Here is a 24,927-nt window from a genome sequence, read left to right as displayed (position 1 = left end):
GGAGCTGACAGGAAAATGGGGTATTTAATCAAGCAAACACTCATATGTGTGCAATATCAATCAACTGAACTTAACATTCTCCATCTGACAGGCTTAAGATTCTGTTCATCTTAAAGGTACAGTAACATACATCATCATGGAGGAGGGGGAAACGCAAAGGGGGCTGTTAACTAGGAGAATGCATGGAAATGGGGTGATCTATGTGCAAAGGAGAGTTGAGAAAAGGAGGAAGAGGGAGATAGGAAAAAGAAGATGAAGGTGAAAATGGGAATTCAGAGAGCTGTGAAAAGGGGAATAAGAGGTGTGGGAATGCAGGTGAAAGCATTTGCACAAAAGGTCTGTGGAATAGGAGGGGATGATGGCTTCATAATGGGGTGGGAAGCGAAAAGGGTGCTTAGTAGTTGCAATGTGTGGGAAGAGGAAGATGCAGGTTAGCAGGATATGTTGCACTAATGGAGGGGGAAGAGGAGGATGCATGGATCTGGGAGTGAAGATGAAAATGGTTGCAAAGCAGAACTGCAGAACAGAAGAGAGTGGCTTCATAAGTGTGGTTGGGAAGGTGAAAAGCAAGCTTAGTAGTTGCATGGGGTGGGAAGGGATTAATGTGGGGAGAATTGCAGGATTTGCAACTTGTCAGAAAAAGCAACCTTTATTGTGCATTTGTAATAAGAATTGTTTTATCTCTTTCTAGGGCGCTGGTCAAGATAAACTTGGAATCTATGTCAAGTCTGTGGTCAAAGGTGGTGCTGCAGATGTGGTTAGTAGTACCTTTAATTATTAAATTACTAAAATTTCAGTGATTAATTTTGAATAGTTATCAACTACATAGCTTAGTTTGGCTAATCTCCTACTGTATAATGTACCTTTGTCTTATGAAACATTTAACCAGGATGGCCGACTGGCTGCAGGGGATCAGTTACTTAGTGTGGATGGACGCAGTTTGGTTGGACTATCCCAAGAGAGGTATGTCATGCTTTTATGTGTTTGTAGAAGAGTGGTGTGGGTTATAAATCACATAGGACTTTTCCTCTCATCTTTTACACCCCTTGATTTGATTGACATATATTCCATTCTCAACCTCCTCTGTCTTTAATCACTGGTCATGCCATAGATGTTGAGACACATTTGCTCACCCAAACTTGTGTAGTGTAGTGCTGTGACTTGCAATGGCTCTGGATTTTTTGAATTGTAGGAGGCATTTGGTGTTTCCTGAGAAAAGTGACTGCGCTTTTCATCTTTATGCTATCTGGTCTGCCAGACTGTTTCACAGACTTGTAGCACTTCTATTAGAGCCATACGGGAAAAATTGAGCCCTTTTGCCGCAGTTGCAGAAGTGGGATTGCACAGATTGGCAACCCAGCCAGATGGTGGGGTATAAACAACAACAACACTAGTGTACCCTTTTCTGTTGCAGTACCACTGATAGTAGCTCAGAGTGCCTCATCAAAGAAAATTCTGATTCCCAAAGTCGATTTAAAATTCTGATTCCTGTATTCGATTTAAAGCTTGCAGTCCGTGCAGTTTTAAAGACAGTCATTTGTGCCATTTCTACTTTAGAAAATAAACTGGCAATTTTTTGTGTGGTGTGTGGGGTTTTTTTACTTAGAGAAAGTTTGGATGAGTTGTTTAGCGTGCAAGACATTAAATGAAATTTTATTCTACTCATGGTTCATAAAGAGGCCCTTTTTCCAAATATTACTATTTTAAACAAATTAGTTTTATCTTTTATCTGGAAAACTCTGTACTTTCTCTTTGATCTTTAGTACTATCTTGCTATTGTCAATTATAGTATTTTTAAATTAATTTTATTTAACTCTCACCTCAGGGCAGCAGAGCTGATGACAAGAACAGGATCAGTAGTGACGCTAGAAGTAGCAAAACAAGGAGCAATTTATCATGGTTTAGCAACTTTGCTTAACCAGCCGTCTCCAATGATGCAAAGAGGTAAACAACTTGAAATATTTTTGTCCGCATACATTTTTGGGTGAAAACCAATCTTAAATCTCCATGCTTTCTAGAAATTGTGTTTGAATAAACATAGTACAGCCTAATTCACTCATTATTCTTTCTCTGAATGAGAGGCTTATAAAATCCTTAAAGTCTAGTACAATGCAGTCCTGTGGATGTCTACTCAGAAAGTCTCACTAATGGGGCTTACTGTTGGACAAATTTGCATTGGACTGCAGTGTTAAGTGTGTGGAAGGTTGTTCCCCAGAAGTAATGAGAGCACAGACTGTTTCTTAATCTGTTTCCTTCTGTGTTAAATTTGAGGAATAATAGTAACCTGTTGAAAGGACAAAACCGTCAAGATTGTCAAGCGTTTTGAAGATTAGATTAAAACATTTTCTATGGGTTGGTACTGTTTGGCAAACGTATATTGAGTCTGACCTCTGATCCATCTGGCCTAGTACTGCCTGCTCTGACTGGCAGCAACTCTGCAGATACCCGCTGCATAATATCCTTTTAGCTGGAGATGCTGGGGTTGAACATAGAACACAATGCGTGCAACACCTGTGCTTTTGCCATGACTATGTACTTCCCCAACCTGGATAGGAGTGAGAATACTGCATTTCATTTCTTTTGGCCCAGTAAATACAGATTGTGTGGCAACTCTGTTCATTTGTTAATTTCACTGGCTTGGAAGGAGCTGTAATTCAAGTGATTCCTAATTCATCTCTCATTCAGAGGCCCCGGGCAAGCCACTTTCATTTCACAGAGATACTACCACCTCAGTATTAATTCACCTTAAAAAGGAAGCAGGAGGTGCTTCATAGTTTAGCCTCTGTCTGAGCTTGTCTTCAAAGAACCTTCCTCCTAGTAAATAAGAAAGGAGAGTGTCCAGTGACTAAAGCCCCATTTGACCAGCACACAGCAGGCAAATTCACAGTTAAGTCCAAATTCTCAATTCACTTCCCTTCACCCAATTTCATTCATCTGGGATTAGGGGCATGACTTCGAGATCATATACCAGGTTCCGGCAGCTTTGAATCCAAGCAGTAAGCATATGAGAAGTTAAGCACTGATTGTTCTCATACAACTTCTCTCTCTCTTTCTGGAGTTTCAGACCGCCGTGGCTCAGGTAAACCCCGACCAAAGAGTGAAGGATTTGAGCTATATAACAACTCCGCTCAGAATGGATCCCCTGAGAGCCCCCAGTTGCCTTGGACAGAATATAATGAACCAAAGAAATTGCCAGGGGATGACAGACTGATGAAAAACCGAGCTGATCACCGATCTAGTCCCAATGTAGCAAGTAAGCAAGAAATGGTTTAAAAATGTTTATATGGACCATGTTTCTGTAGAGGACTGAAATGCTCTGAAAATGAATGGAATAAAAATTTGATAGTTAGCTACAGGGGCTAAATTCTAAAGAATGTAGGCCTGTGTAGGCCTCCACAGATGTTATGAAACACCCAACACATTACATCAGATTGTGAGTCCTCACAGGCCATCATTCAGCTTGTAAGTGACTGGGACAGGAGGTGAGCCAAAGAAGAAATCAGAGGCTTTCAGGAACCTGCTGTAGTGGGTATATGTTTATGTAAAATTATGTACAGTGGTACCTCAGGTTACAAACGCTTTGGGTTACAAATGCTTCAGGTTACAGACTCCGCTAACCCAGAAATAGTACCTTGGATTAAGAACTTTACTTCAGGATGAGAACAGAAATCGGGCAGCAGCAGCACGGCAGCAGCGGGAGGCTCCATTAGCTAAAGTGGTACCTCAGGTTAAGAACAGTTTCAGGTTAAGAACAGACCTCCTGAACGAATTAAGTTCTTAACCCGAGGTACCACTGTACTGAGACCCCTAAGTACATGCATACATCATTTGATTTGTATGTTGCCTTTCCATAGTTAAAACTATGCTCAAGGCAGCTTACAACATGAAGAAATATGCATAATATAACAAAAATACAGTAGTCATAAATATGTACAGTAGGCTAGTTATTCCACCCCTGAATAGCTAGCTGTGAAACAAATTATGTATACTGTTCTTCTTACATTATTTAAGAGGAGCAAACAAGTTTATCAGCCTTGTTATTTCTCTTAGTTTGAATTAGTTCTCTTGTGTAGGCTAACAAAGGTGGTTTAAATTTTTTTCCCCCTCAACAGACCAGCCTCCAAGTCCTGGGACCAAGAATGCATATGCAGCTGGAACCACTAACAAGATAACATCAGTGTCTACGGGAAATCTTTGCACAGAGGTTAGAAGTAGCAAGCAAAAAAAAATTACCATATATAACAGTGTAGTGTGTTTTAATAGGTACAAAAGTGTAAATGATCTTTCTATATTTATACAGGAACAGATACTACCATCCAGACCTGAAGCATATCCTATCCCAACACAAACTTACACCAGAGAATATTTCACATTCCCAGCCTCCAAATCCCAGGATCGAATGGGTCCTGCTCAGAATCAATGGTCAAGTTATGAAGAGAAACCCCAAATTCCACCTGAAAGTAATCATTATATCAGTGTTGCAATGCAGGTTAGAAATTTGCTTTTATCAACTAAGTTAACTGAATGGTTTTGGTGTTGTGGTATAGAATAATAAGATTATTGGTCCCCTAATATTTAGTACTTGTAAAAATATCTCTGGTTTGTTACAGCTGCTATTTGTTATTTGGTTAGCTTTAAAATTGGAAATTAAAGGTTCACAATATATCTAAATTTCTAAGAAAAGGTTCCATACATACTGGCATCTTGTATGAAAACTTGACAATATATATTCAGAGTTGATGTTTCAAACATAGCAATAGTAAATAATATTGGGAACATTACTTTTGCCAAAGGTTTGTGTCTTAAGAGTGACTGTAAATGCAGTTTAGTATTCAAAGACTGCATTAACTATTGTCAAACCATAAAATGCCTGTTTAAGTTGTGTTCGCTTTTAAATACCCAAGTCATTAGCAATCTGCTAGTAGCGTTTTCACAGTGCATCTTACACAAGTTGCTTTGTGTTCAGTGCTTCTGGACTAATAGAGCATAAGAAATGCTTTCATTCCAAACAATGCATTCTTTCTAGGTCATGGTTAAGGTCATTGATAGAGAAGCACCAAATAAGTTGCCTTTGTTCATAGTTTCTAACTACGATTCTTTTGCATCTGGTCAACTTTGTGCCTAAAATAAATCTTGGAAGGAACACTTAAGGAATTTTGAATTAAAATTAAAATTTATAGATGGATTCATTGGAGCGTCTAAGGTATGTGGTGCCTTATTATCAAATGGTATTACATGCTGTGCAATGGTTGTGTTTTTCACTTAATGCTGGAGAACTTCACAGTGATCTAATCAAAATGCAGCATCTGTGAAGATGGAATATTTTACCAGGAATTTAATGATCAGATGTTTTCCTACCCTATATAACTATGAGAAGGAGTGGGGAAATACAGTAAAGTGAACAGATGGTTGCACTTCCTGTGCTGCTCTTAGGGTTAATTGTGATTATAATAAAAGCTTGTCACAGCAGTTGGAGGCAGGACTAGATAAGTTACTGTGCTTCAGTTCTTCTTTTAATCTGCTAGCCCTACATCTTCTATGGGAATACGTTTCAGAGCTGGAAGTAGTTTCAATTTGGCATTGTTGTGAGTTCTGTGTGAGAATGGGTATACAGCCTAAATTAGGTTGCTGTTCTTTCTCCTCCCAAAGTAATTTCGTAATCGTGTATCAAAGCTCACAGACCTCTAGAGCTTGCATAACTTGTTTGGAATGAAAGCCTGTATGCAGTACTTGGAACTGTTGCAACATGCTGTTTATGAAAGCGTTGATTTTACAGGAAAGTGAGTAAGCATTTCATCATCACTCTAGAATGCTATAAACTGTCATTTAGTAATTTTTTTCTGTATATGAATTCTAACATGTGAAAACTTTTTTCCTTCTTCAAGCGTGTAACACGTTCTCAGGAGGAGCTACGAGATGATAAAGTTTATCAGCCAGAAAGGAGTCGACTAGAAGTTGCCATACGAAAAGATGTGGAATATATTGATCGCAAATCAGACAGTGATCCATGGATGAATTCTTCTGTGGATTCTAGCACATCAAGCCAAGAGCATCTAAACCATTCCTCTAAATCTATTCCCCCTGGTTCTTCTTTAACCAAAACTGGACCTGGTCGCTGGAAAACTCCTATTGTTTCTCAACCAGTATCACTAGTGACTTCCCAGTCCACCAGAACAGACCTCCCTCCCCCTCCCCCTCCTCCACCAGTGCACTATGCAACTGACTTTGATGGGCTGCAAATGGATTTGCCTCTTCCGCCCCCGCCGCCACCTCCAAGCCAGTTGGGGCCACAGTCATCATCTCAGGTTGCTGCTGCAGAACGCAAAAAGAGAGAAGAACATCAAAGGTGGTATGAAAAAGAGAAAGCCCGTTTAGAGGAAGAGCGAGACAGGAAGCGTCGGGAGCAGGAAAGAAAACTGGGGCAAATGCGTTCTCAGCCACTAATTCCTGCGCAGTCCCTACTTCCTCCAGTTTCAGTTCAGCAGGTGAAACCAGAAAAGCCTTCAACATTGCAGAGACCCCAGGAAACTGTCATTAGAGAATTACAGCCCCAGCAGCAACCCCGAACCATTGAGCGAAGAGATCTGCAGTACATCACCATCAGCAAAGAAGAGTTGTCCTCTACTGATAGTTTATCTCCTGACCCTTGGAAACGAGATGCGAAGGAGAAGCTGGAGAAGCAGCAGCAGATGCACATTGCAGACATGCTGAGCAAAGAGATTCAGGATCTTCAGAATAAGCCAGATAGAACAGCTGAAGAGAATGACCGCCTGCGCAAGCTCATGCTGGAGTGGCAGTTCCAGAAACGACTCCAAGAGTCAAAGCAAAAAGATGATGATGAGGACGATGAAGAAGATGATGATATTGATACTATGCTGATTATGCAGCGACTGGAAGCTGAGAGAAGAGCAAGGGTAAAATGAGAGAATCCTTTTAATAAGCTGTTTGTATTCTAAAATGTCTGTTAGCCTAAACCCCCCCCCCCCCCCCACTTTAGATATCACCACAGGATAAAGGAGGACTGGACTCTCTTATTGTCCCTGTCTTTCATTGTATATAATGAAGTTTGGTCTAATCTGTTTTGACTTTGTCCAAGTAAGTGGTGTATTATAAGCTACTAACTGGAAAGCTTGAGCTGAAGATAGCTCTATTTCCAGTTCCCTCCCTACCCCCAGCCCCCCAAATAGCAAGGGAATGACAGGAAAATTAGACATCCTTTCTAATAAATAGATGTTGATCCCTGCTTTGTTTAAGTCTAGTATATGATTGCATACATATATAGTTGTCCATAAGGGCAAAAAGTGAAGGACTGTCACCTGTATTTTTTTTAAGTAAGCCTAGTTTTAATTCTGCTTGATTTTTGTACATTCATGAAGCCAATGCCACAACATATTTTATGTTCATGTTTCATCTGTCAAAATGCATAGCATGATTTGGATTTTTAAAACTGATTAAAAACGTACAGAAACTTTTTTAATGCAGCAGCATATAAACTAACTCAGTGATCGTATACTTGACAGTGATGAAAGTTAAAAGTGGTGCAATTCTTTATTTAAAGATTTGTAAATAATTGGTCTATAAATTGTGCTGCTTTTGCCACAGTGAAAAGCATTTGCTTTCCAGGGCAACCATTTTATGCATTTTCTCAATGAAAGCATTGCTTTATTTTTATTTTTCTGTTGTGGCTCACTGCAACTTAAATCAGTTTCTTAAAGCTAAGTGTGTCCTCGACAGATTCATTATATGGTATCTTGTGGTTGCTGCCTCTTGTTTTGTCACACAGCTTTATTAACTACATTAATATATCATTTAAAAACAAAATTATTTATTTTGGGTTATCTAACACATTAATCTTGTTCTTTTAAAATCTGCATTATAATTCTTTGTGAGGTGGTCATCTCTGTTGCATAACATCTCCTAAATCATTCCTTTCCGCTAGGACTGATAAATTTACATTTTGTACGTTTTAGAAATATTATCCCCCATCTCTAATAACCAAATATTTTTAAAATGAGGTAACTAATTGGCTGGTTTTTTTGCAATAAAAATTGTATAGCTCTTTATCCACTTATAGATGGACTGTGTGTTCTATCTTAAAGGACACAGTTTACAGAAATAACTTGCTTTTTAAAACTATTTTTTACTGATTTATTTAGACATGTTCACCATTTCCACATTAGCTTATCAAACAGTGCTTTTCATTTTTCCTTTTATACAGCTGTAGTAACAAATCAAAGTGCTTTTGGCATAGTGCAAATCTAAATTTATCCTTATTTTCACTGAGCATCTTTCTTTTTCCTTCTCTTACTACCTGCAGCAGACTGCTATGCCAGCAATCTCTGTTCTAGATTTGGTATGTTCTTATTTCTTTCTCTTCAATGCCTTTTTCTTACTGCTTTTTATCCTTTTCTTCTTTTTAATTAATAATGATCCAATATGCATTGGATATTGCTTTCTAAGTGCTTTATGGCAGGGTGTAATGTGTTAAAGGGCTTTAAGCAAGCACACAGCCGTTGCTTGAGGTATGTTCCTAGCTTTTCCCCACTCCTGCCTTTATTCTTTAAAAGTTGTGTTCTGTTTGCATCTTTGAATTGTTTGCAGCTGTGTCCGACCATTTATAGGAATAATATATCTAACATTTTCCAAAAATAACCCTTAACTTTGATAAACATTATATGTAGCTGGGACTGAATGGCTCCCTTTTTTATTGTTGTTACTCCCATGTCCCGCAAACCATAGATTTAATTAAATTTATTCTAACCATTTCAATATTCAACTTCTAAACCATTTATCGTTTCTTACTCCCATAATGGATGGTTTGGCATTCACATTAATTTCCTAGAAACTATTTGCTTTAGCGCTTTGCTTTTTGGAATGCTACCTTGAAGTAAAAAGTTTGGAACTCATTTATAATTATTCTAAATATCTATATAAAAATAACCCCTTAGTTGATCAGTAAGGGATATGCTGCTAGTAAGTAGCAATATTGTGTCAGAAGCTAACAGCATTATAATATAGACAGAACTATGCATCTCAGCAGGCTTTCCATGATATATAGCTGTTTTATGAGGCAGAAATGAGGTTCTCTGTACCCTGATCACCTGATCATTTCTTACTTCTGTTTGCCCTGTGATACAGCTTGTGATCTGGTTGGCACATTGTAGTTTCCTTTCACCGGCATTTTTTATTTTTATTTTTCCTTAAACAAAACCAGTGTATAGATGTTAAAATAACTCTCAAGCTATAGAAAATTTTCTGTTTCTGGATTTTTGAACACAATCTAACCTATGTCACTCCACATATTTAAAGGGAAGAGATGAAGGATATAAAATAGAATTATAGTTAAAAACTTTTGTCTCCCTATCCCATTTAATTTCTTTTGAAGCTTCTCTTTAGAGTAACACCACTATGACATTTTGGCATTCACAATTTGAGTCTCTTCAGCAGTGTGGGACATAGTCCAGTAGTTCTCCTTTATTCTTTCATGAAATTTTCTGACAGGTTCTTAACTAGATAATATCCACATATCTCTTCAAGGACACTTTCTGAAATCATTTTACTTCTGTAAAATCTTCCCAGTAATGTAAGATGATCTGTTGTGCAGAAATAGGCCCTCCTTGAACATGAGTGAATATTTTGCACTTACCATGCACTTTATTCACATGATTTTTTCCATGTTAAATGACTGCAAATGGTTCATTCAGTATGGAAATCCTTATGCAATGTCAAGAAGAACCAAAGATATTACTCTAAATAGCTATTCACTTGGGCAGGCTGTCAAGGCCAGATCGATTCTAGTGCCATTTTTAAAAACTAAATGGGCAAAGGGATCTTTGCCTTTTGACTTGCATACCTGGTGGACAAACACATGTAATTCTTGTTTTTTTAACAAGTTTTTTTTCCTAATTTACACTGTAAAGTACATAGCTGGGTTTTTTTAGTAGGATTAGTGCCATTTTCAAAAGCTGAGTAGAGCTAGAAGCAAACCTTCCCTCCAACACTGTATGCCTGCTGACCCACAGACCAGTTGGAGAGGGGGGAGGCAAGTGAGAGGAAAGAGATAGATTTACCAAAATATTGTACACATCTACATTTACACTATAAATGTATTTCACTGCTCATTCAGTTAGCTCATCAGCACTTTAGGAAAGGGGTTGCTAATCTTCTGTGCTCCAGATGTTGTTGAATTGCATCTCCCATCATTTGTACCCATTAGCCACACTGGCCGAGGCTGATGGAGGTGTAATCCAGCAACGTCTGGTAGACCATAGTCTAGCAATCCTGGTTTAAATTGAGGTGAAATGAGGGGATGAAAAAGTTGAGAGGGAATTTTTTGAATTATTATATATAATAAATATATAGAGAGAATGGGCCTTTTCTGTGTTGGCTCCTCAGTTGTGGAATGCTCTCTCCAGAGAGGCTCTTCTAGTGCCATCATTACATGTCTTTAGACACCAGGCAAATTCCTCTTTACCCAGGCCTATGGCTATTAAATAATCTGTGGCCTGTAAAAGTGTGGGGGAGAGGACTATTAGTATTATGTTTATTTTACTATTAGGTACCTGTCAGTATGCTTTTTACTATGTTTTTACCATTGTTGTTTTGTAATGTGTTTCTAATACTGTACACTGCCCTGAGATCTTTTGATGAAGGGTGGTATAGATATTGACATTATGATGATGATCACTACAGCATTTGTGTGCCTTTTGAACCTTCCAAATCCACATTGATTTAAAAGTCCTAATTTTCCCCTGTCCTTATGTTCTGCTTTCAAGTGGACCAACAATTTCATAAAGAGATGTTGATTTCGAACTGAGATTAGCTTTAAGAATTTCACCATTGCAAACGAGTAAAAAACAGCAAGTGCCTGGTTCTTCTTGTGTTTGTATCATTGTGCTCTCCAACATGGACCTTTGGTATCTTCTTTAGTGGGGAGCAGAAACTTGCCCCACATTAGATGTTTGTTTGGGTGGGGAGATGCTGCAAACATCCGGCCATCACAGCAATGTAATGGTATAAGGTGTAAGCTGCTTGCATTCCCTTCCCACAGATGTAGCCAAAGTGTTGCTCTCCAGATGCTGTTGGACTTCAACTCCCATCATGCCTAATTGTGGCCATGCTGCCTGGGGTTGATGGCAGTTGTAGTATAATGACACCTGAAGGGCATCACATTAACAACCTTCACAAATGACTGAAGTTAAACTGTGGAGAAGAAACATGCATGTTCTCTAGGGACAGGGGGAAGAAAAGAAATTCCTCTGCACATTTCTTTTCTCTCAGTAAAAAACAGTAGTAATTTTCCAGAGTTTTAAGATGAAATACTGATCCTCATCCCATGACCAAAATTTTCTGCTTTAGCAGTGACAAAATAACACCTGTGTTGGACTATGGGTTTTTAAAAAATGAACAAACCAAGAGTTTCTCGTCAGGATTTCTGTCCTGAGGATTCATTTGCCCTTATTTGGGAAAATAAATTGAAGACAGATCTTTGTTAGCTACAGGATGAAGAGCGTAGACGGCAGCAGCAGTTGGAAGAAATGCGTAAAAGGGAAGCAGAAGACAGGGCCAGGCAAGAAGAAGAGCGCCGGCGCCAAGAGGAGGAGCGGACAAAGCGAGAGGCTGAACAAAAGGTTATGACCCCCTTGAGTGGAGCAAAAAATCTTTGTATGCTTGACTGCTAAGAATTCAATTTTTAATGAATGGTGGATGGACACCCTATTTTATGCTACTGTAGAACAGGTTGGCTCTATGCACGTAAACCTTGAGAGTTACTGCATTGCTTGCTACTTTCATAGTGCTTAACAAGTATTGGATGCTGTATGCTAGCTAAAACCAGTAAGCAGACCCCCATTGGCAAGCTTAATAAATGGCAAGATATATAGGACAAGTGCAAAAATAAATATATTACAGTCATATCTCAAGTTAAATATGCTTCAGGTTGAGCCTTTTCAGGTTACGCTCCGTGGCGACCCGGAAGTGACATGTTCCGTTACTTCCGGGTCGCCACGGAGCATAACCTGGAAGTAACGGAACGTGTTACTTCCGGGTTTTGCCACTCGCGCATGAGCAGATGCTGAAAATGACGTCATGCGCAGAAGCGGCGAATCGCAGCAGACGCGGGTTGCATTCTACTCAGGATGCAAACAGGGCTCTGGAACGGATCCTGTTCGCATCCAGAGGTACCAGTGTACAAGGTTGTTGAATATTTAGTACAGTGAGAGAGATTCAAGATGAAATTCAGTCCAGGTGGTTAGGACAAAAGAATGAAAGTGGCAAAAAGGTTTAAAATGATTTAAAAATTAAGATAAAAAATATTTTAAAGCTTTTCAAAGGAGGGAAGAGCCATCAGGCAAGGTATGAAGTTGTAGAATTCCATGCGAAAGGCACATAGGTGCTCTTTTCTTCACCTTTCACCTCCCTCTTGTGTGCAAGTTCTCCATAACCACCCACTGCCAATATGATTCAGAATCTTGTTGGGCCATTCTCACCATAGCTAGCAGGATCCTTAACTGTGTAGTTTCACTGATTAAAAGTTTTGAGCAACAATCTCATAAGGAGCAGTGCAGATGTAACAACCACGATTTAGGAAGTAGGCTGAATCCCTACTTATGAGAGCCAGTGTGGTGTAGTGGTTAAGAGCGGTAGTCTCGTAATCTGGGGAACCGGGTTCGCGTCTCCGCTCCTCCACATGCAGCTGCTGGGTGACCTTGGGCTAGGCACACTTCTCTGAAGTCTCTCAGCCCCACTCACCTCACAGAGTGTTTGTTGTGGGGGAGGAAGGGAAAGGAGAATGTTAGCCGCTTTGAGACTCCTTAAAGGAAGTGAAAGGCGGGATATCAAATCCAAACTACTACTCTTCTTCTTTTTCTTCTTCTTCTTCTTCTTCTTCTTCTTCTTCTTCTTCTTCTTCTTCTTCTTCTTAATGAACAACTCTTTCCCATCTCAAAAAACGTTCACTGAACCGGCCTTGTAGTTAACTATGGTTAGCAATGGACAGATGTAAAATTGAACCATGGTTGAATAGCATTTCTTCAATGGCTCCCTTTACTGTTCCAAAGAATAATTGAGGGAGATGGGGGATTTTTTAATTAGAAAGGAATAAAGGGGTATGGGCTCTTGCCAGGTCTTCAGTCCATTGTGTGGATTGTCTCTTAAGAGGATGCAGGTAACAAAGCTCATTAAGTATAAAACTTCTCACTATCAGTTGAATGGTAAACTGAATCATAATGTTTGTTTTCATTGGTCTGGTACGTATGTGCAAGTTAAAGTTTGGCATTAACTTTCACTCTATATTGAATATATGTTCAATTTGTTATTTGTCATTAGAGACAGGAAATACTACTTTCCTTCAGTATCAGCTTGAATAAGAGAGTAATATCTGTTCAATGATTTAAATTCAAAGAAGTTGTACTGTATATACAGTGCTTCACACACCTTAAAATACAGTGCAAGAAACTCTATAGAATTGACAGGGTAGAGCAATACCTAATTTCTAGAGCAGTATACTGTCAAAACAATGAGTGTCAATACAATTTTAAAGTGCTAACTTGAAAAGGATGGGTAAACATTTGTGAGCTACTGGTTTTCTTCTCATTAAAAGCAAGGTAGAATTCTACATCAGTTGTATTTAGCCTTATGTGTGCACCGTTCCTTTAAACTCTATGCAATGTTTGGTAATGTTTAAGTTTAATTTTCTCTGTGAAAATATATACCATGTCTTAAGTGCAAAGATTACTCAACATTTGAAGAAGCTAGTAAATAATGTATAATAGTAAGCATTGCAAATTTACTGGGTATAAGAGACGAAATTGTAACTGAGTTTTATTTTGTTGGTATAAAAATGGCCTTCTCCGACGTTTGTTTGACCGTTTGTTTCCTTTGGGCCCACAGAGGCGACAAGAAGAAGAATATTACAATCGCTTGGAAGCTGAAAGGCGCCGTCAGCATGATGAGGCAGAACGGAGATTGCTGGAGCCCGATGAGCCTGGTCTGTACAGACCTCCGCTTCCACGGGAATATGAATTCCCACCCTTGCCCCCTTCATCTAATGCTCCTCCTCCCCCACCTCAGCGAAACACCTCTTACCTCAAAACACAGGTCCTCTCCCCAGATACGCTTTATACTGCCAAGTTTGTTTCATACAATGATGAGGAGGAGGAGGACTCCTGTCTAGCAGCAGGTCAGGATAAGTACTCCAGTACAAGAAAGTCTTATGGTGACCTTCCTCCTGCCAGCCTTAAGCCACAGCAGCCCTCACGCCAGCCACGCCCAGCCTCAGATGGCATATTTCTTTCCAACTCATTCCAGCCATCCTCGGTCAATGCCAACAGTACTGCTTTCAAAACGAGCCAGCCCCCTCCCCTACCAAACAAACCGAGTTTCATCAATCCCAGCAGCTCAAAAGGTAGACGCAAAATTTTAATTAAGAATCTTTTCTGTATGAAACTCTCTCCACATTTCCCGCTATGGTGTTCTGAACAAAATCACTTCATGATTATATCTCACTTGATCACTGTCCTAAGCATGGTGGTCCGACTTCAGTGCTGATGTGCTACTGTAAATCCTATTTTTAAATGTGTGTGGTCTTTCCATTTTCTTACCAAACTCTCTGTAATTCCTACTTTCATATAATGAAAGCAAAGTGATTTTTTTTATTGAAAAAAATCCCCATCCAACCAGCTAAAAGTACTGTTGGTTTTGGCTTTTGTTCTGTATCTCTTTTCAGCTACTGTTTCTGATTTTCACTGGGTGCATGGTGCTTTCACATTTCTGAGCCACATGTTTCTCATGATAATAGGACATGTGTGTCTGGTTTGTTAATAATGGGAAGATGTTTTCCTTCTGCTTATTTTTTTTTTTATATATATATATATATTTATTAAAAATTTTAAACATAAATGCAGAAATAAAAAACAATGAAACATATATCATAACATATTTTCTTAGCTTCATTGGACTCCCTCACGTCTCCCGCTCCCACTTGCATCATTGTCAATTCTTACCCGCAATTTATCATCTTGTTTACATTCTTGTATCCCATTCGTTTAAAATATAATCTAATAATCCTCCCAAAGGTTTATGTTTTTTCCTCAATCTCACTTGTCATCCTAATTCCATCTAGTTTAGTGGTGCTCAATTATTTATGATCTAGCATCCTTCTTAACATTCAACCAAATTACAATGCTTTTTAAAATAAATCTTAAATTTCTTCCAGTCTTCTTCAACCTTCTCTTCTCCCAGGTCTCGGATTCTGCCGGACATCTCGGCTAGTTCCATATAGTCTATCAGCTGCATCTGCCACTCTTCCAGTGTGGGTAGATCTTGGGTTTTCCAGTGCTTAGCGATAAGTATCCTTGCTGCTGTTGTTGCATACATAAAAAATGTTCGATCCTTCCTTAACACCTTCTGGCCGACAATACCCAAAAGGAAGGCCTCTGGTTTCTTAGTGAAGGTATACTTAAATACCTTTTTCAGCTCATTATATATCATTTCCCAGAAAGCCTTCACTCTAGGGCAAGTCCACCAGAGGTGAAAGAATGTTCCTTCATTTTCTTTACATTTCCAACATTTATTATCAGACAAATGGTATATTTTGGCAAGTTTAACTGGGGTCATGTACCATCTATATATCATTTTCATTACATTTTCCTTCAAAGCATTACATGCAGTGAAGTTCAACCCAATGGTCCACAACCCTTCCCAGTCCTCAAACATAATGTTGTGCCCAATGTCCTGTGCCCACTTTATCATAGCCGATTTAACCATTTCATCTTGTGTATTCCATTTTAACAGCAAGTTATACATTCTTGAAAGTACCTTAGTCTTAGGCGCTAACAGTTCTGTTTCCAACTTCGATTTCTCCACCTGGAACCCTAACTTTTTCTCATTTTTAAAGACTTCTTTAATCTGAGCATAGTGTAACCAGTCTCACACTTTATCCTTCATTTTCTCCAAACTCTGCAATTTCCAATTGTCTCCATCTTTTTCTAGTATTTCCCAATATTTTGGCCATTTGGCCTCCATATTGGGTCTTTTTCGGGCCTTAGCTTCCAGTGGTGAAAGCCACCTTGGAGTTTTATTTTCCAATAAGTCTTTATATTTTGTCCAGACATTAAACACTGCTTTTCTGACAATATGATTCTTAAAGGCCTTATTGATCTTAACCCTGTCATACCATAAGTATGCATGCCAACCAAAAGCATTGTTAAAACCTTCCAGATCCAGAACGTCAGTGTCCTCGAGAAGTAGCCAGTCTTCTAGCCAGCAGAAAGCTGCGGCCTCATAGTACAACTTTAGGTCTGGCAGGGCAAAGCCCCCTCTTTCTTTCGCATCAGTTAATATCTTAAACTTAATTCTGGGCTTTTTGCCCTGCCAGACAAACTTAGAGATGTCTGTCTGCCACTTCCGGAAGCACTCCGTCTTGTCCACAATCTGTAGTGTTTGAAACAAAAACAACATTTTTGGCAATACATTCATCTTAATAGCAGCAATTCGGCCTAACAAAGAAAGTTTCAATTTTGTCCAACTGTCTAAGTCTCTTTTAATTTCAGACCAACATTTTTCATAGTTATCCTTAAAAAGATTCAGATTTTTTGCTGTTATGTTTACCCCTAGGTACTTTACTTTTTTAACCACAGTTAGTTCTGTCTCTCTCTGAAACCGTTCTGACTCTGTATCTGTCAAATTTTTTCCCAGCACCTTAGTTTTCTGTTTGTTTAATTTAAATCCCGCCACCCAACCAAAGTCTTGAATCAATTGTAACTCTCTTTTCGTACTAGATTCTGGCTCCTGCAGGGTCAAAACTAGGTCATCTGCAAAAGCTTTAAGTTTATATTGTTTCGCTCCGACCTGGATTCCTTCCACCAACCGGTCCCCTCTGATCATATTCAAGAGCACCTCCAGAACCGAAATAAATAGCAGAGGGGAAATGGGGCAGCCTTGTCGTGTTCCTTTTTCAATTTTAAACTCTTCTGTAACCACATTGTTAACTATCAATTTAGCTTTTTGTTCTGAATATATTGCATCAATCCCATTCTCAAAACCCCGTCCCACTCCCATTTCTTTTCAATTTCCCTTCATAAATTTCCAAGAGATATTGTCAAAGGCTTCTGCTTATTTGGCATGTATCTCATGTGCAAATGGCTTTAAGAGTATACTACCCAACAACAGTATTTGAAATGTTAGGTGTATATTTGAAGATTCAGGGGGGAGAGGTAAATTAACTTACAAACAATATCAATAAGCATATATTGATGCTTCTAGCACTGGTTGCCTAGAGTTGAAGCAGAAGCCTATTTTTCCATTTCTAGTGCTTCCTCCCTAACTTTCTCCCATAAGTTACTTTTTCTGACTTTATTCTCATTAGCATAAATGAATAAACCTAATAACCTTGGCAGAAAATAGTTCCATTATCTGCAGAGCACGACAATTCTAGTGTAAAAGAATTGGGGTGCCACACTGACAGAAGGTTGTGGTTGGTTTAGCTTTTGATAATTAGGAAGAGGAAAACCAATTTATTAAAACTCTTACTTTTCTAAATATTCTCCCAATTTAATTTTGGTAAGCGGGGCTCTCTGAATGTTTTGCCCTTTAAACCACCATGCGTAGTGAGACGCAGGAGGCCAGCAAGGCTTCTTCAATTGCTCTTAATGTTATAATAGCAGTAACCCAAAATAGAAACACACTCACTGATGTTATGTACTTCTTTGAATACCAATAGGAAACCTATTTTTGAACCTCCAATTTATGTGAACTGGTTACTATATTGCTATGTAGCCACCACACCTGTCTCTATTTATGTTACACAGCGCTCACTTACCACATACACTGTAAGAGTTGAGTGCAAACTTAATTAACAAATAGGTAGATATAATATTTGCCAAAATGAGGGATACAGTATTCCAGCCCTGATGCCATTTAATAAAAATGAATTATTAAAGTAGTTTTTTGTACTTCCTCTACTGGTACTAATTTAACAAAAACTGAACACATCTGCTTGAATAATTTAATTCATGCAAATGATCAGTTGCCAAGTTCCAGAATAAAATTTGTTTGAATATTGTAGTGTACATATAAATACTTAATTTCAGCCTGAAAGTGGTCAGTTGGTGGCCATCTTTTTCTAGTGGTTGACAGGGAGTCAGTGTAGCACAACATAATTAAACTGAGTTGTTCCAAAAAATACTGCTAATCTTAATCCTTACCCAACCCTTTTCATATTTGTGAGAGGCAGCTACATCTTCCAATAAACTACTAGCATCACATTTTAAGATACAAATAAATGTGGGTACATTTTGGTAATATTGAGGAATGCTATGTAATATGATTCTTCACCTTCATTTCAGCACATTCTTAAAAGCCTATAAAACAGGTCACACATTTCTCTTAAATGTTTAGTCAATACTGCCTGCATAAAATACAAAGCTCTTTGCACAAATGAAGAATTCACTATACAGCTTGTCATCTCACCATCTCACTAACACATTTCTGTTCTTTAATGAACACTACTAACATATGGCAAATTGTGCTTCTGCAAAACTCCAGTTCTTAAGCTCCTTCCACTGGATCATTTGGAATCACTTCAAACATTGGTGGTCACAAATTTGGGAATAAAGCTTGATCAGCCTTGACTAAATATACAAATGTAGGTTAGGTGCATTTTTCTGCTGTGCAGATCTTTCAACACTGAAAAAAAAATGTTTTTTGGCTTTAAAATTTGGCAGAGGACAGAATAATTGTTTGTTATAAATATTTAGTTAACATGCATGGTGGATTCTCTGCATTTTTATTCAGACTGCATTCTTAGTTTATTGGAGAATCTATAAAGTTGAATTAAAAATACTATTGGAAGGAGCATGCATTTGTTTTTGTGTAGATTAAAGCTCACAAGACACAACACAGATTATCAAGAGACTTAAAAAAATATGAGTGGAAAACGGACAAGGATTTGTGGCGACTATGTTTTTCTTAACAGAACAAAAAGCAAAAGTGAGGAAGACCTTAAAATGTGGGCATGGTGTTGATATTTCACATATAAATTATGTGTTTTGTCTTGTGGCCTTTGGAGAAGATCAGTCTACTTTGTGGGAATTTTATGTGTGAGAACTAAATATAAAGGTGCAGTGCTGTAAAACATATAGAAACTTAGAGAAAGATAGGACAAATTCCCCATCTCTGAATATATTCTATAAAATTACTAAATAATTTTGCAGCCTTAGAATACCAGAAAAGAATATATTCTTATATGTCATAAAGCTGGTCAGTGGGTAATATTTAAGCACAAAAAAGCAATAATTCTAGTTCTTTGCCCTCCCTTGAAACTGCAGAGATAATAATCTTGCACCACAGGCTGCTTAAATTCGTAAGCTTAATTGGGGTTTAAGCAGTCTAACTGCATACTGAATTTCCACATTTCAATCTGGAATTCTTAGTTGATTTTGTTGCTTTGTGATGATCATTCAAATGTGCATTTGATTTGATTTTATCATAATAGTATTTAAAAAGTAAAGTCTTAAGGCAAAAGCATTTGACAATTATTTGTTTTAGTAGGATATGTCTTTCATTTTAGTAATCAAGACAGAAGTGTATGCTTTGAATCATCTTAAAGGATAGAAAGCACAGATTGAGCCATCTTACTCTATCGAAAAAGCACTGCAGCTTTGTGTGTGTTTGTGGTGGTGGGGAGTAATATTGCCTTGTGGCACTGAACAGATATTTCATTTGGCCTTGTACTTTTTCTTGCATAAGGCTCAAACTACACTGGATCTACTGGAGCAATTGCAGGCCCACATGAACCCTTCCGGGACCTGAGAGAGAAAAAAGCAAAAAGGTGAAATGAAAAATGCCTTAAATAATAATGGTGAATGTATGTAAGCAGTTTATGTAATCATGGTTTGAATATTAGATAGTTGAAGTCTCAAAAGCGTTTGAACATAAACTTTGTAGTCCCTCCTGTAAAAGGAAATTATTATTTGAAACTTAGAGAATGCCTGACATTTTCTAAATGCTATACATTTATGTGTAAGAACTAAATATAAAGTTGCATTGCCATAAAATATAGCAACCCCTGCAGCTAAGCTGGTATTGCTCTGCTTTCCTTTGGACCAAATCAGTGAGGCTGAAAGGGGGGTTCTTGTAATCTGGGCAGGCCAGGAACTCCATACACACTGCCCAGGTTTGCTCCCCCAAAGAGGTAATTTGAGTGCTAATGTAGTGGTTTGACTTCACCCCCAGGGGCGCACTCCATTGTCTCTCAAGACAGGCAGGTGTAAACAACCATACATTTGTCAAAAGATAAGACGGCCTGTGTCCACAGCCTCACTACAAAAGGAAAAAGGAGGCCGTGGTAAAATCATTCCTCAAGAAACCTTCCCTGAATTCAGAAAATCTTAAGTAATTACAAGCCAGTGGCCAGTCTCACCTTCTTGGGCCAAGGTTCTTGAGTGGGATAGTCACAGACCAGATCCAGGCACTTTTGGAGGAAACTTATTTTCTAGATCCATTTCATTTGGGGTTTAGGCCCTGTTTTTTTGCCCTGTATGATGATATCGGTTGGGAGAGTGACCTTTCAGCAGCTTTTGATACCATTGATCATGTTATCTTTCTGCAGCAGCTATCCCAGTTAGGGGTGGGTGGCACCGCTTTGTGGTGGTTCTGGTCCTACTTAGATGGTCTCTTCCAGAGAGCAATACTTGCGTAGTGTGCTTCAGTCCTGTGGAGCCTTCAATGTGGGGTTTCTCAGGGTTCCATTTTAACCCTCATGCTGTTTAACATCTATATGAAGCAACTGACTGGGGACATCTGGAGCTTTGGAGTACGGTACATTGTCAGGAATATACTGATGAAACACAGCCCTACTTTACTACATCTGCAGATGTGGCCGTGGATGTGTTGGACCGTTGTCTTGCCTTGGTAATGGACTGGATGAGAGCCAACAAACTGAAGCTCAGTCCGCATAATACTGAGGCACTGTTCCTTGGCCAGATGGATGGGAGATGGCCTGCTCTTAAAGGGGTTATACTCCCTTTGAAGTAGCGAGTTTCATAGCTTGGGAGTTCCTCCTGTTCCATTGCTTCCACTTGAGGCTCCGGTGGCCTCAGTGGTGCTGAGTTCCTTTCACCAGCTTCAGCTGGTGGCCCAACTCTGTCCCTATCTGAACAGGGATATCTATGGACTTTTAAACTCTGGAGAGGGTCATTGGTTTGTTTGTTTTTGTCGCTATACTATGTATTATTGTGTTTTTATATTATAAGCCACCCTGTGATCTTTGGATGAAGTATAGAATTTTTAATAACAATAATAACAACAACAATAATAACAATAATCTAAAGTATGAACTAATTTTGTATAAAACATTGTAGCAGTCTTTACAACAGCACTGACATTTGTACATAATTTGATACAACGTGGACAAAATTGTCCATGCAAAAGTAAAGACTAACAACCCAATCCTAATCTGGTTTACTTGGAAATAGGCTTCTTTTATTTCTATGGGATTTACAAATACATATGCAAGTGATTGCAGACCCCAGCTAAAAAATATGCAAAGCATCTAGATTTCTGGCAATGTAATACTTCTGTAACACTGAGATATTTTTTTCTTTGCAGTCAAGATGCAGATTTACCTGGTGCACCAGAAAACTTGACTTTTCGGGAACGTCAGAGACTCTTTTCCCAGGGTCAGGATGTGTCCAACAAAGTTAAGGCATCTAGGAAATTAATGGAATTGGAAAATGAATTAAACACAAAATAGGATTAAAGGCACCTTATGAAACATAATCCGAAGAATATCTGTGGGACTAGGGAAGGGGCTGTTCAAGAAGGAAGAAGTGTCCTCTGACAATTGAGATGGAATCTCAACATCTGGATGGTTGAGATTTAGATATGTTGCAATAGCAAGAAAAACATTTTTTCCCCAAGAGCTTGTGTTTATACAATGAAAGCACTGTAAAATGTATTTTAATTATATGAATCAAGTGTCATTATGTCCTTTCTCCACACCCTTTCCTTTCTTTGAGGGTTTAACTACTTCTGCAAAGGTCCTGGGTCACACTTACTGAAGAATTGTTGCTTCCTTGTCTTACAAAAAATACTTTGTTAGCTGCTAAACAGAAAAAGTGGCTATAGCTTGAACTGCCTAAACTAAACTCTGCACTGGCTTGTTGCACTCTAGATTGTTTGATTCAAAGTATGAGGTGGTAAACAGTTTACTAGCATATCACTGAAAACTTGTGGTTCGAGTCTGGGTTTCCTTGGATATTCTCTTGCAGTAAAAACAGAATTGAATACTCTGAAACTAAAAGGGCTGTGTTAGCACATTTAATCATTAGACACAGAGTGATATCTATATTCATACAGGTATGGGGACATGAAATACTTGACTTGATTTATATTGGTGGCAGTCCAGTGATGTGATAAAACCTGCACCCTGGATTTTCCAGCTCTTCTTCCTTCATCACTACACTTGAGCTGTAAACCACTTTTAAAACTTGAGTTGTGAAATCCTTGGTAAGAGCTGAAGGAAGAGATTGGTAAAATATAGATGGACGCATAGGAATGGTGTGTGTGTGTATGTGTGTGTGTGTGTGTGTGTGTGTGTGTACGTGTACGTGTACGTGTAGATTGAGAATACAGTGTTTTAAAACTATGTAGAAATTCCAGACTTAAGCAGTAGGGAATAAGTTTCTTCTGGTAGCTCCCGTTGTAGCTGAGACAAAACCAAAGTTAGATGTTAAAAGGACTAGAAGATTTCCAGTACTAATAGATAGCATATTAAGTACTACTTGCAGAGGGACATGGTTACTATTACTGTGATGAGAAACATGAAAGTATTGTCTGCCAAAAATAGTTCTACTGCAGTGGCCTGGCAGCACATCACTTGGTCTTTCATGTTGAGAAGTGCTAGTCAAGCAGCCTTTGGTTTACTAGCATCCTCTTTCTATATATTGTAGAAAATATTGGCAGTTCAAGCTATCTTTCACACTATATTGCAGCATTATTTAATTTTTAAGCAGTTGAAATCTTTTTTTCTCCCACTGTTCCTGTATGGCTGATGTTGAGAATAAGGACCTCATTAGAGTTTGTTTCTCATTGTGTGATGTTTAAAACAATATATTATATTGTGATTCTAAGCAAATTTTCTATTTGATAAAGCCCTTAATTGGGTTTTAGATGATTTTTCTGTATAATATGTTATCTTATAAATATATATTTAGGGAATTATGCACACTTCCAAATGCAGAGGGTAGACTTTCACTGCCTTAGAAATCACTTTTAATAAGAGTTGTATGATAAATAAATGCAAGTTAATGATATTAAAATTGGAGTGTAAATATTTTTTTTTACATATTTCAGGTTTCTTATTTGAAAGTGTGCTTTTACCGTTCACCTGTTAAATATGAAGTAGGAGATGAAATTGGTTGAAAGTGTTAATGAAGGATTTGCATGCTTGCTATATCTGTTAATCAGGAAAAGCAAGCCTCCCCCAATTTATCTTGAGAACACTAGATATTCTGTGGCTGGAATACTGTTGCTGCTAGAACCTAAGCAAAGAAATATCACTTACCATGGAGTGGATTTGACTGCTACTGGGCATTCAGGCCACATGTGAATATGAGTAAAAGTGCTTTTCATAACTGTCTGTGCATTATTATGAAAAAAAAAGAAACATCAAAACTGCTGTAGTTTCCCATTTCTACTGTATTTCACTTGCAACCTATTTTTAATAAACTTTGTATTGTATTTAACTTTGCACTGCATAATGTCTGTATCAAGAGTATTTGTTCAAATCACAAATGTCAATATCTAATTATTTTGTTACACATTTACCTAAAATATAATCAAAGACACAAAGTGCGTAATTGAATTTTAGCTTTAGATAATGCTATAGAATCTATAGCATAGTATAGATGAATATCTGTTCAGTAAACTAGATTGGAAGTGAGCTGTTTTTGCCACTTAAAGGTGAAGGTAAAGGGACCCCTGACCATTAGGTCCAGTCGTGACCGACTCTGGGGTTGCGGCGCTCATCTCGCTTTATTGGCCGAGGGAGCCAGTGTACAGTTTCCATGTCACGTGGCCAGCATGACTAAGCCGCTTCTGGCAAACCAGAGCAGCACACGGAAACGCCATTTACCTTCCCGCCGGAGCCGTACCTATTTGTCTACTTGCACTTTGATGTGCTTTCGAACTGCTAGGTTGGCAGGAGCAGGGACCGAGCAACGGGAGCTCACCCTATCGCGGGGATTCGAACCGCCAACCTTCTGATTGGCAAATCCTAGGCTCTGTGGTTTAACCCACAGCACCACCCTTTTTTCCACTTAAGAACTTGTAAAATACCAAATTATTGGTTTACATATTGGAGCAGGGGTGGGGAACAGGGTAAAGCAAGTGGCCAGGTCCTGGGTTCCTTAACTGTCTGCGGGCCATATTGGATGAGTGAGTTCTGCCCACCTGTCAATCCCCTGGTGTCACTGTGTCATTTTTTCCCCATTTGTAGCATGACAAGCTGTACCACAAAAGAAAGTCCAGGCCCAGCAAAGTGGGCTTAAAGTTACCACTGATAGGTGCAGACTTCAAGCTCTACTTTCTACTGGGATTAGCTGAACTGCAGAGTTTCTCATGGTGAACTCTATAGTGCAGCCAATCTCAGCTAGCGGGCTCACAGTGCCAGTCAGCTAATTGACAAGGGAGGCTTGCCAATGCATAATGAAGAGGGCACTTTAAGGCTTCTGATGTGCATTGGCAGCCACATCTCCACCTGTCCCATCACCTGACATCATATAATGACATCAGGTGTGGTGTAGGTGGCCACAGTTGAAGAAATTGGCCTCACAGACCAAATTCTGCTGGACCTAATAAGCCTCATGGGCTAAAGGTTTCCCACCTCTGAATTCAGAGGTGGGAAATTCTTATATACAGCATATTTAA

The 24,927-nt window shown here is 38.7% G+C and overlaps 1 protein-coding gene across 17 annotated transcripts in view; it reads left to right on the top strand.

The window, feature by feature from the left end:
* Positions 1 to 23,759, top strand: part of AFDN (afadin, adherens junction formation factor) — a 92,782-nt gene extending 69,023 nt beyond the window's left edge. For 7 of the 17 annotated variants that reach the window (XM_079971318.1, XM_079971314.1, XM_079971315.1 and 4 more), the window contains 12 exons: positions 692 to 757; positions 890 to 963; positions 1,826 to 1,944; positions 3,059 to 3,253; positions 4,113 to 4,204; positions 4,301 to 4,489; positions 5,886 to 6,914; positions 8,318 to 8,353; positions 11,496 to 11,630; positions 13,891 to 14,404; positions 19,747 to 19,828; positions 21,607 to 23,759. In XM_079971318.1, the coding sequence (XP_079827444.1) occupies positions 692 to 757; positions 890 to 963; positions 1,826 to 1,944; positions 3,059 to 3,253; positions 4,113 to 4,204; positions 4,301 to 4,489; positions 5,886 to 6,914; positions 8,318 to 8,353; positions 11,496 to 11,630; positions 13,891 to 14,404; positions 19,747 to 19,828; positions 21,607 to 21,751 (2,676 nt within the window). In that variant the 3' untranslated portion in view covers positions 21,752 to 23,759. The remainder of the gene's footprint in view (positions 1 to 691; positions 758 to 889; positions 964 to 1,825; positions 1,945 to 3,058; positions 3,254 to 4,112; positions 4,205 to 4,300; positions 4,490 to 5,885; positions 6,915 to 8,317; positions 8,354 to 11,495; positions 11,631 to 13,890; positions 14,405 to 19,746; positions 19,829 to 21,606) is intronic. The other 10 variants (XM_079971313.1, XM_079971307.1, XM_079971320.1 and 7 more) reach the window with 6 other exon arrangements.
* The last annotated feature ends 1,168 nt before the right edge of the window (positions 23,760 to 24,927 follow it).

Source organism: Podarcis cretensis, assembly GCF_951804945.1.
Source record: "Podarcis cretensis genome assembly, chromosome: 3".
NCBI lineage: Eukaryota > Metazoa > Chordata > Lepidosauria > Squamata > Lacertidae > Podarcis > Podarcis cretensis.
This window is presented reverse-complemented; position numbering and strand designations above follow the sequence as displayed.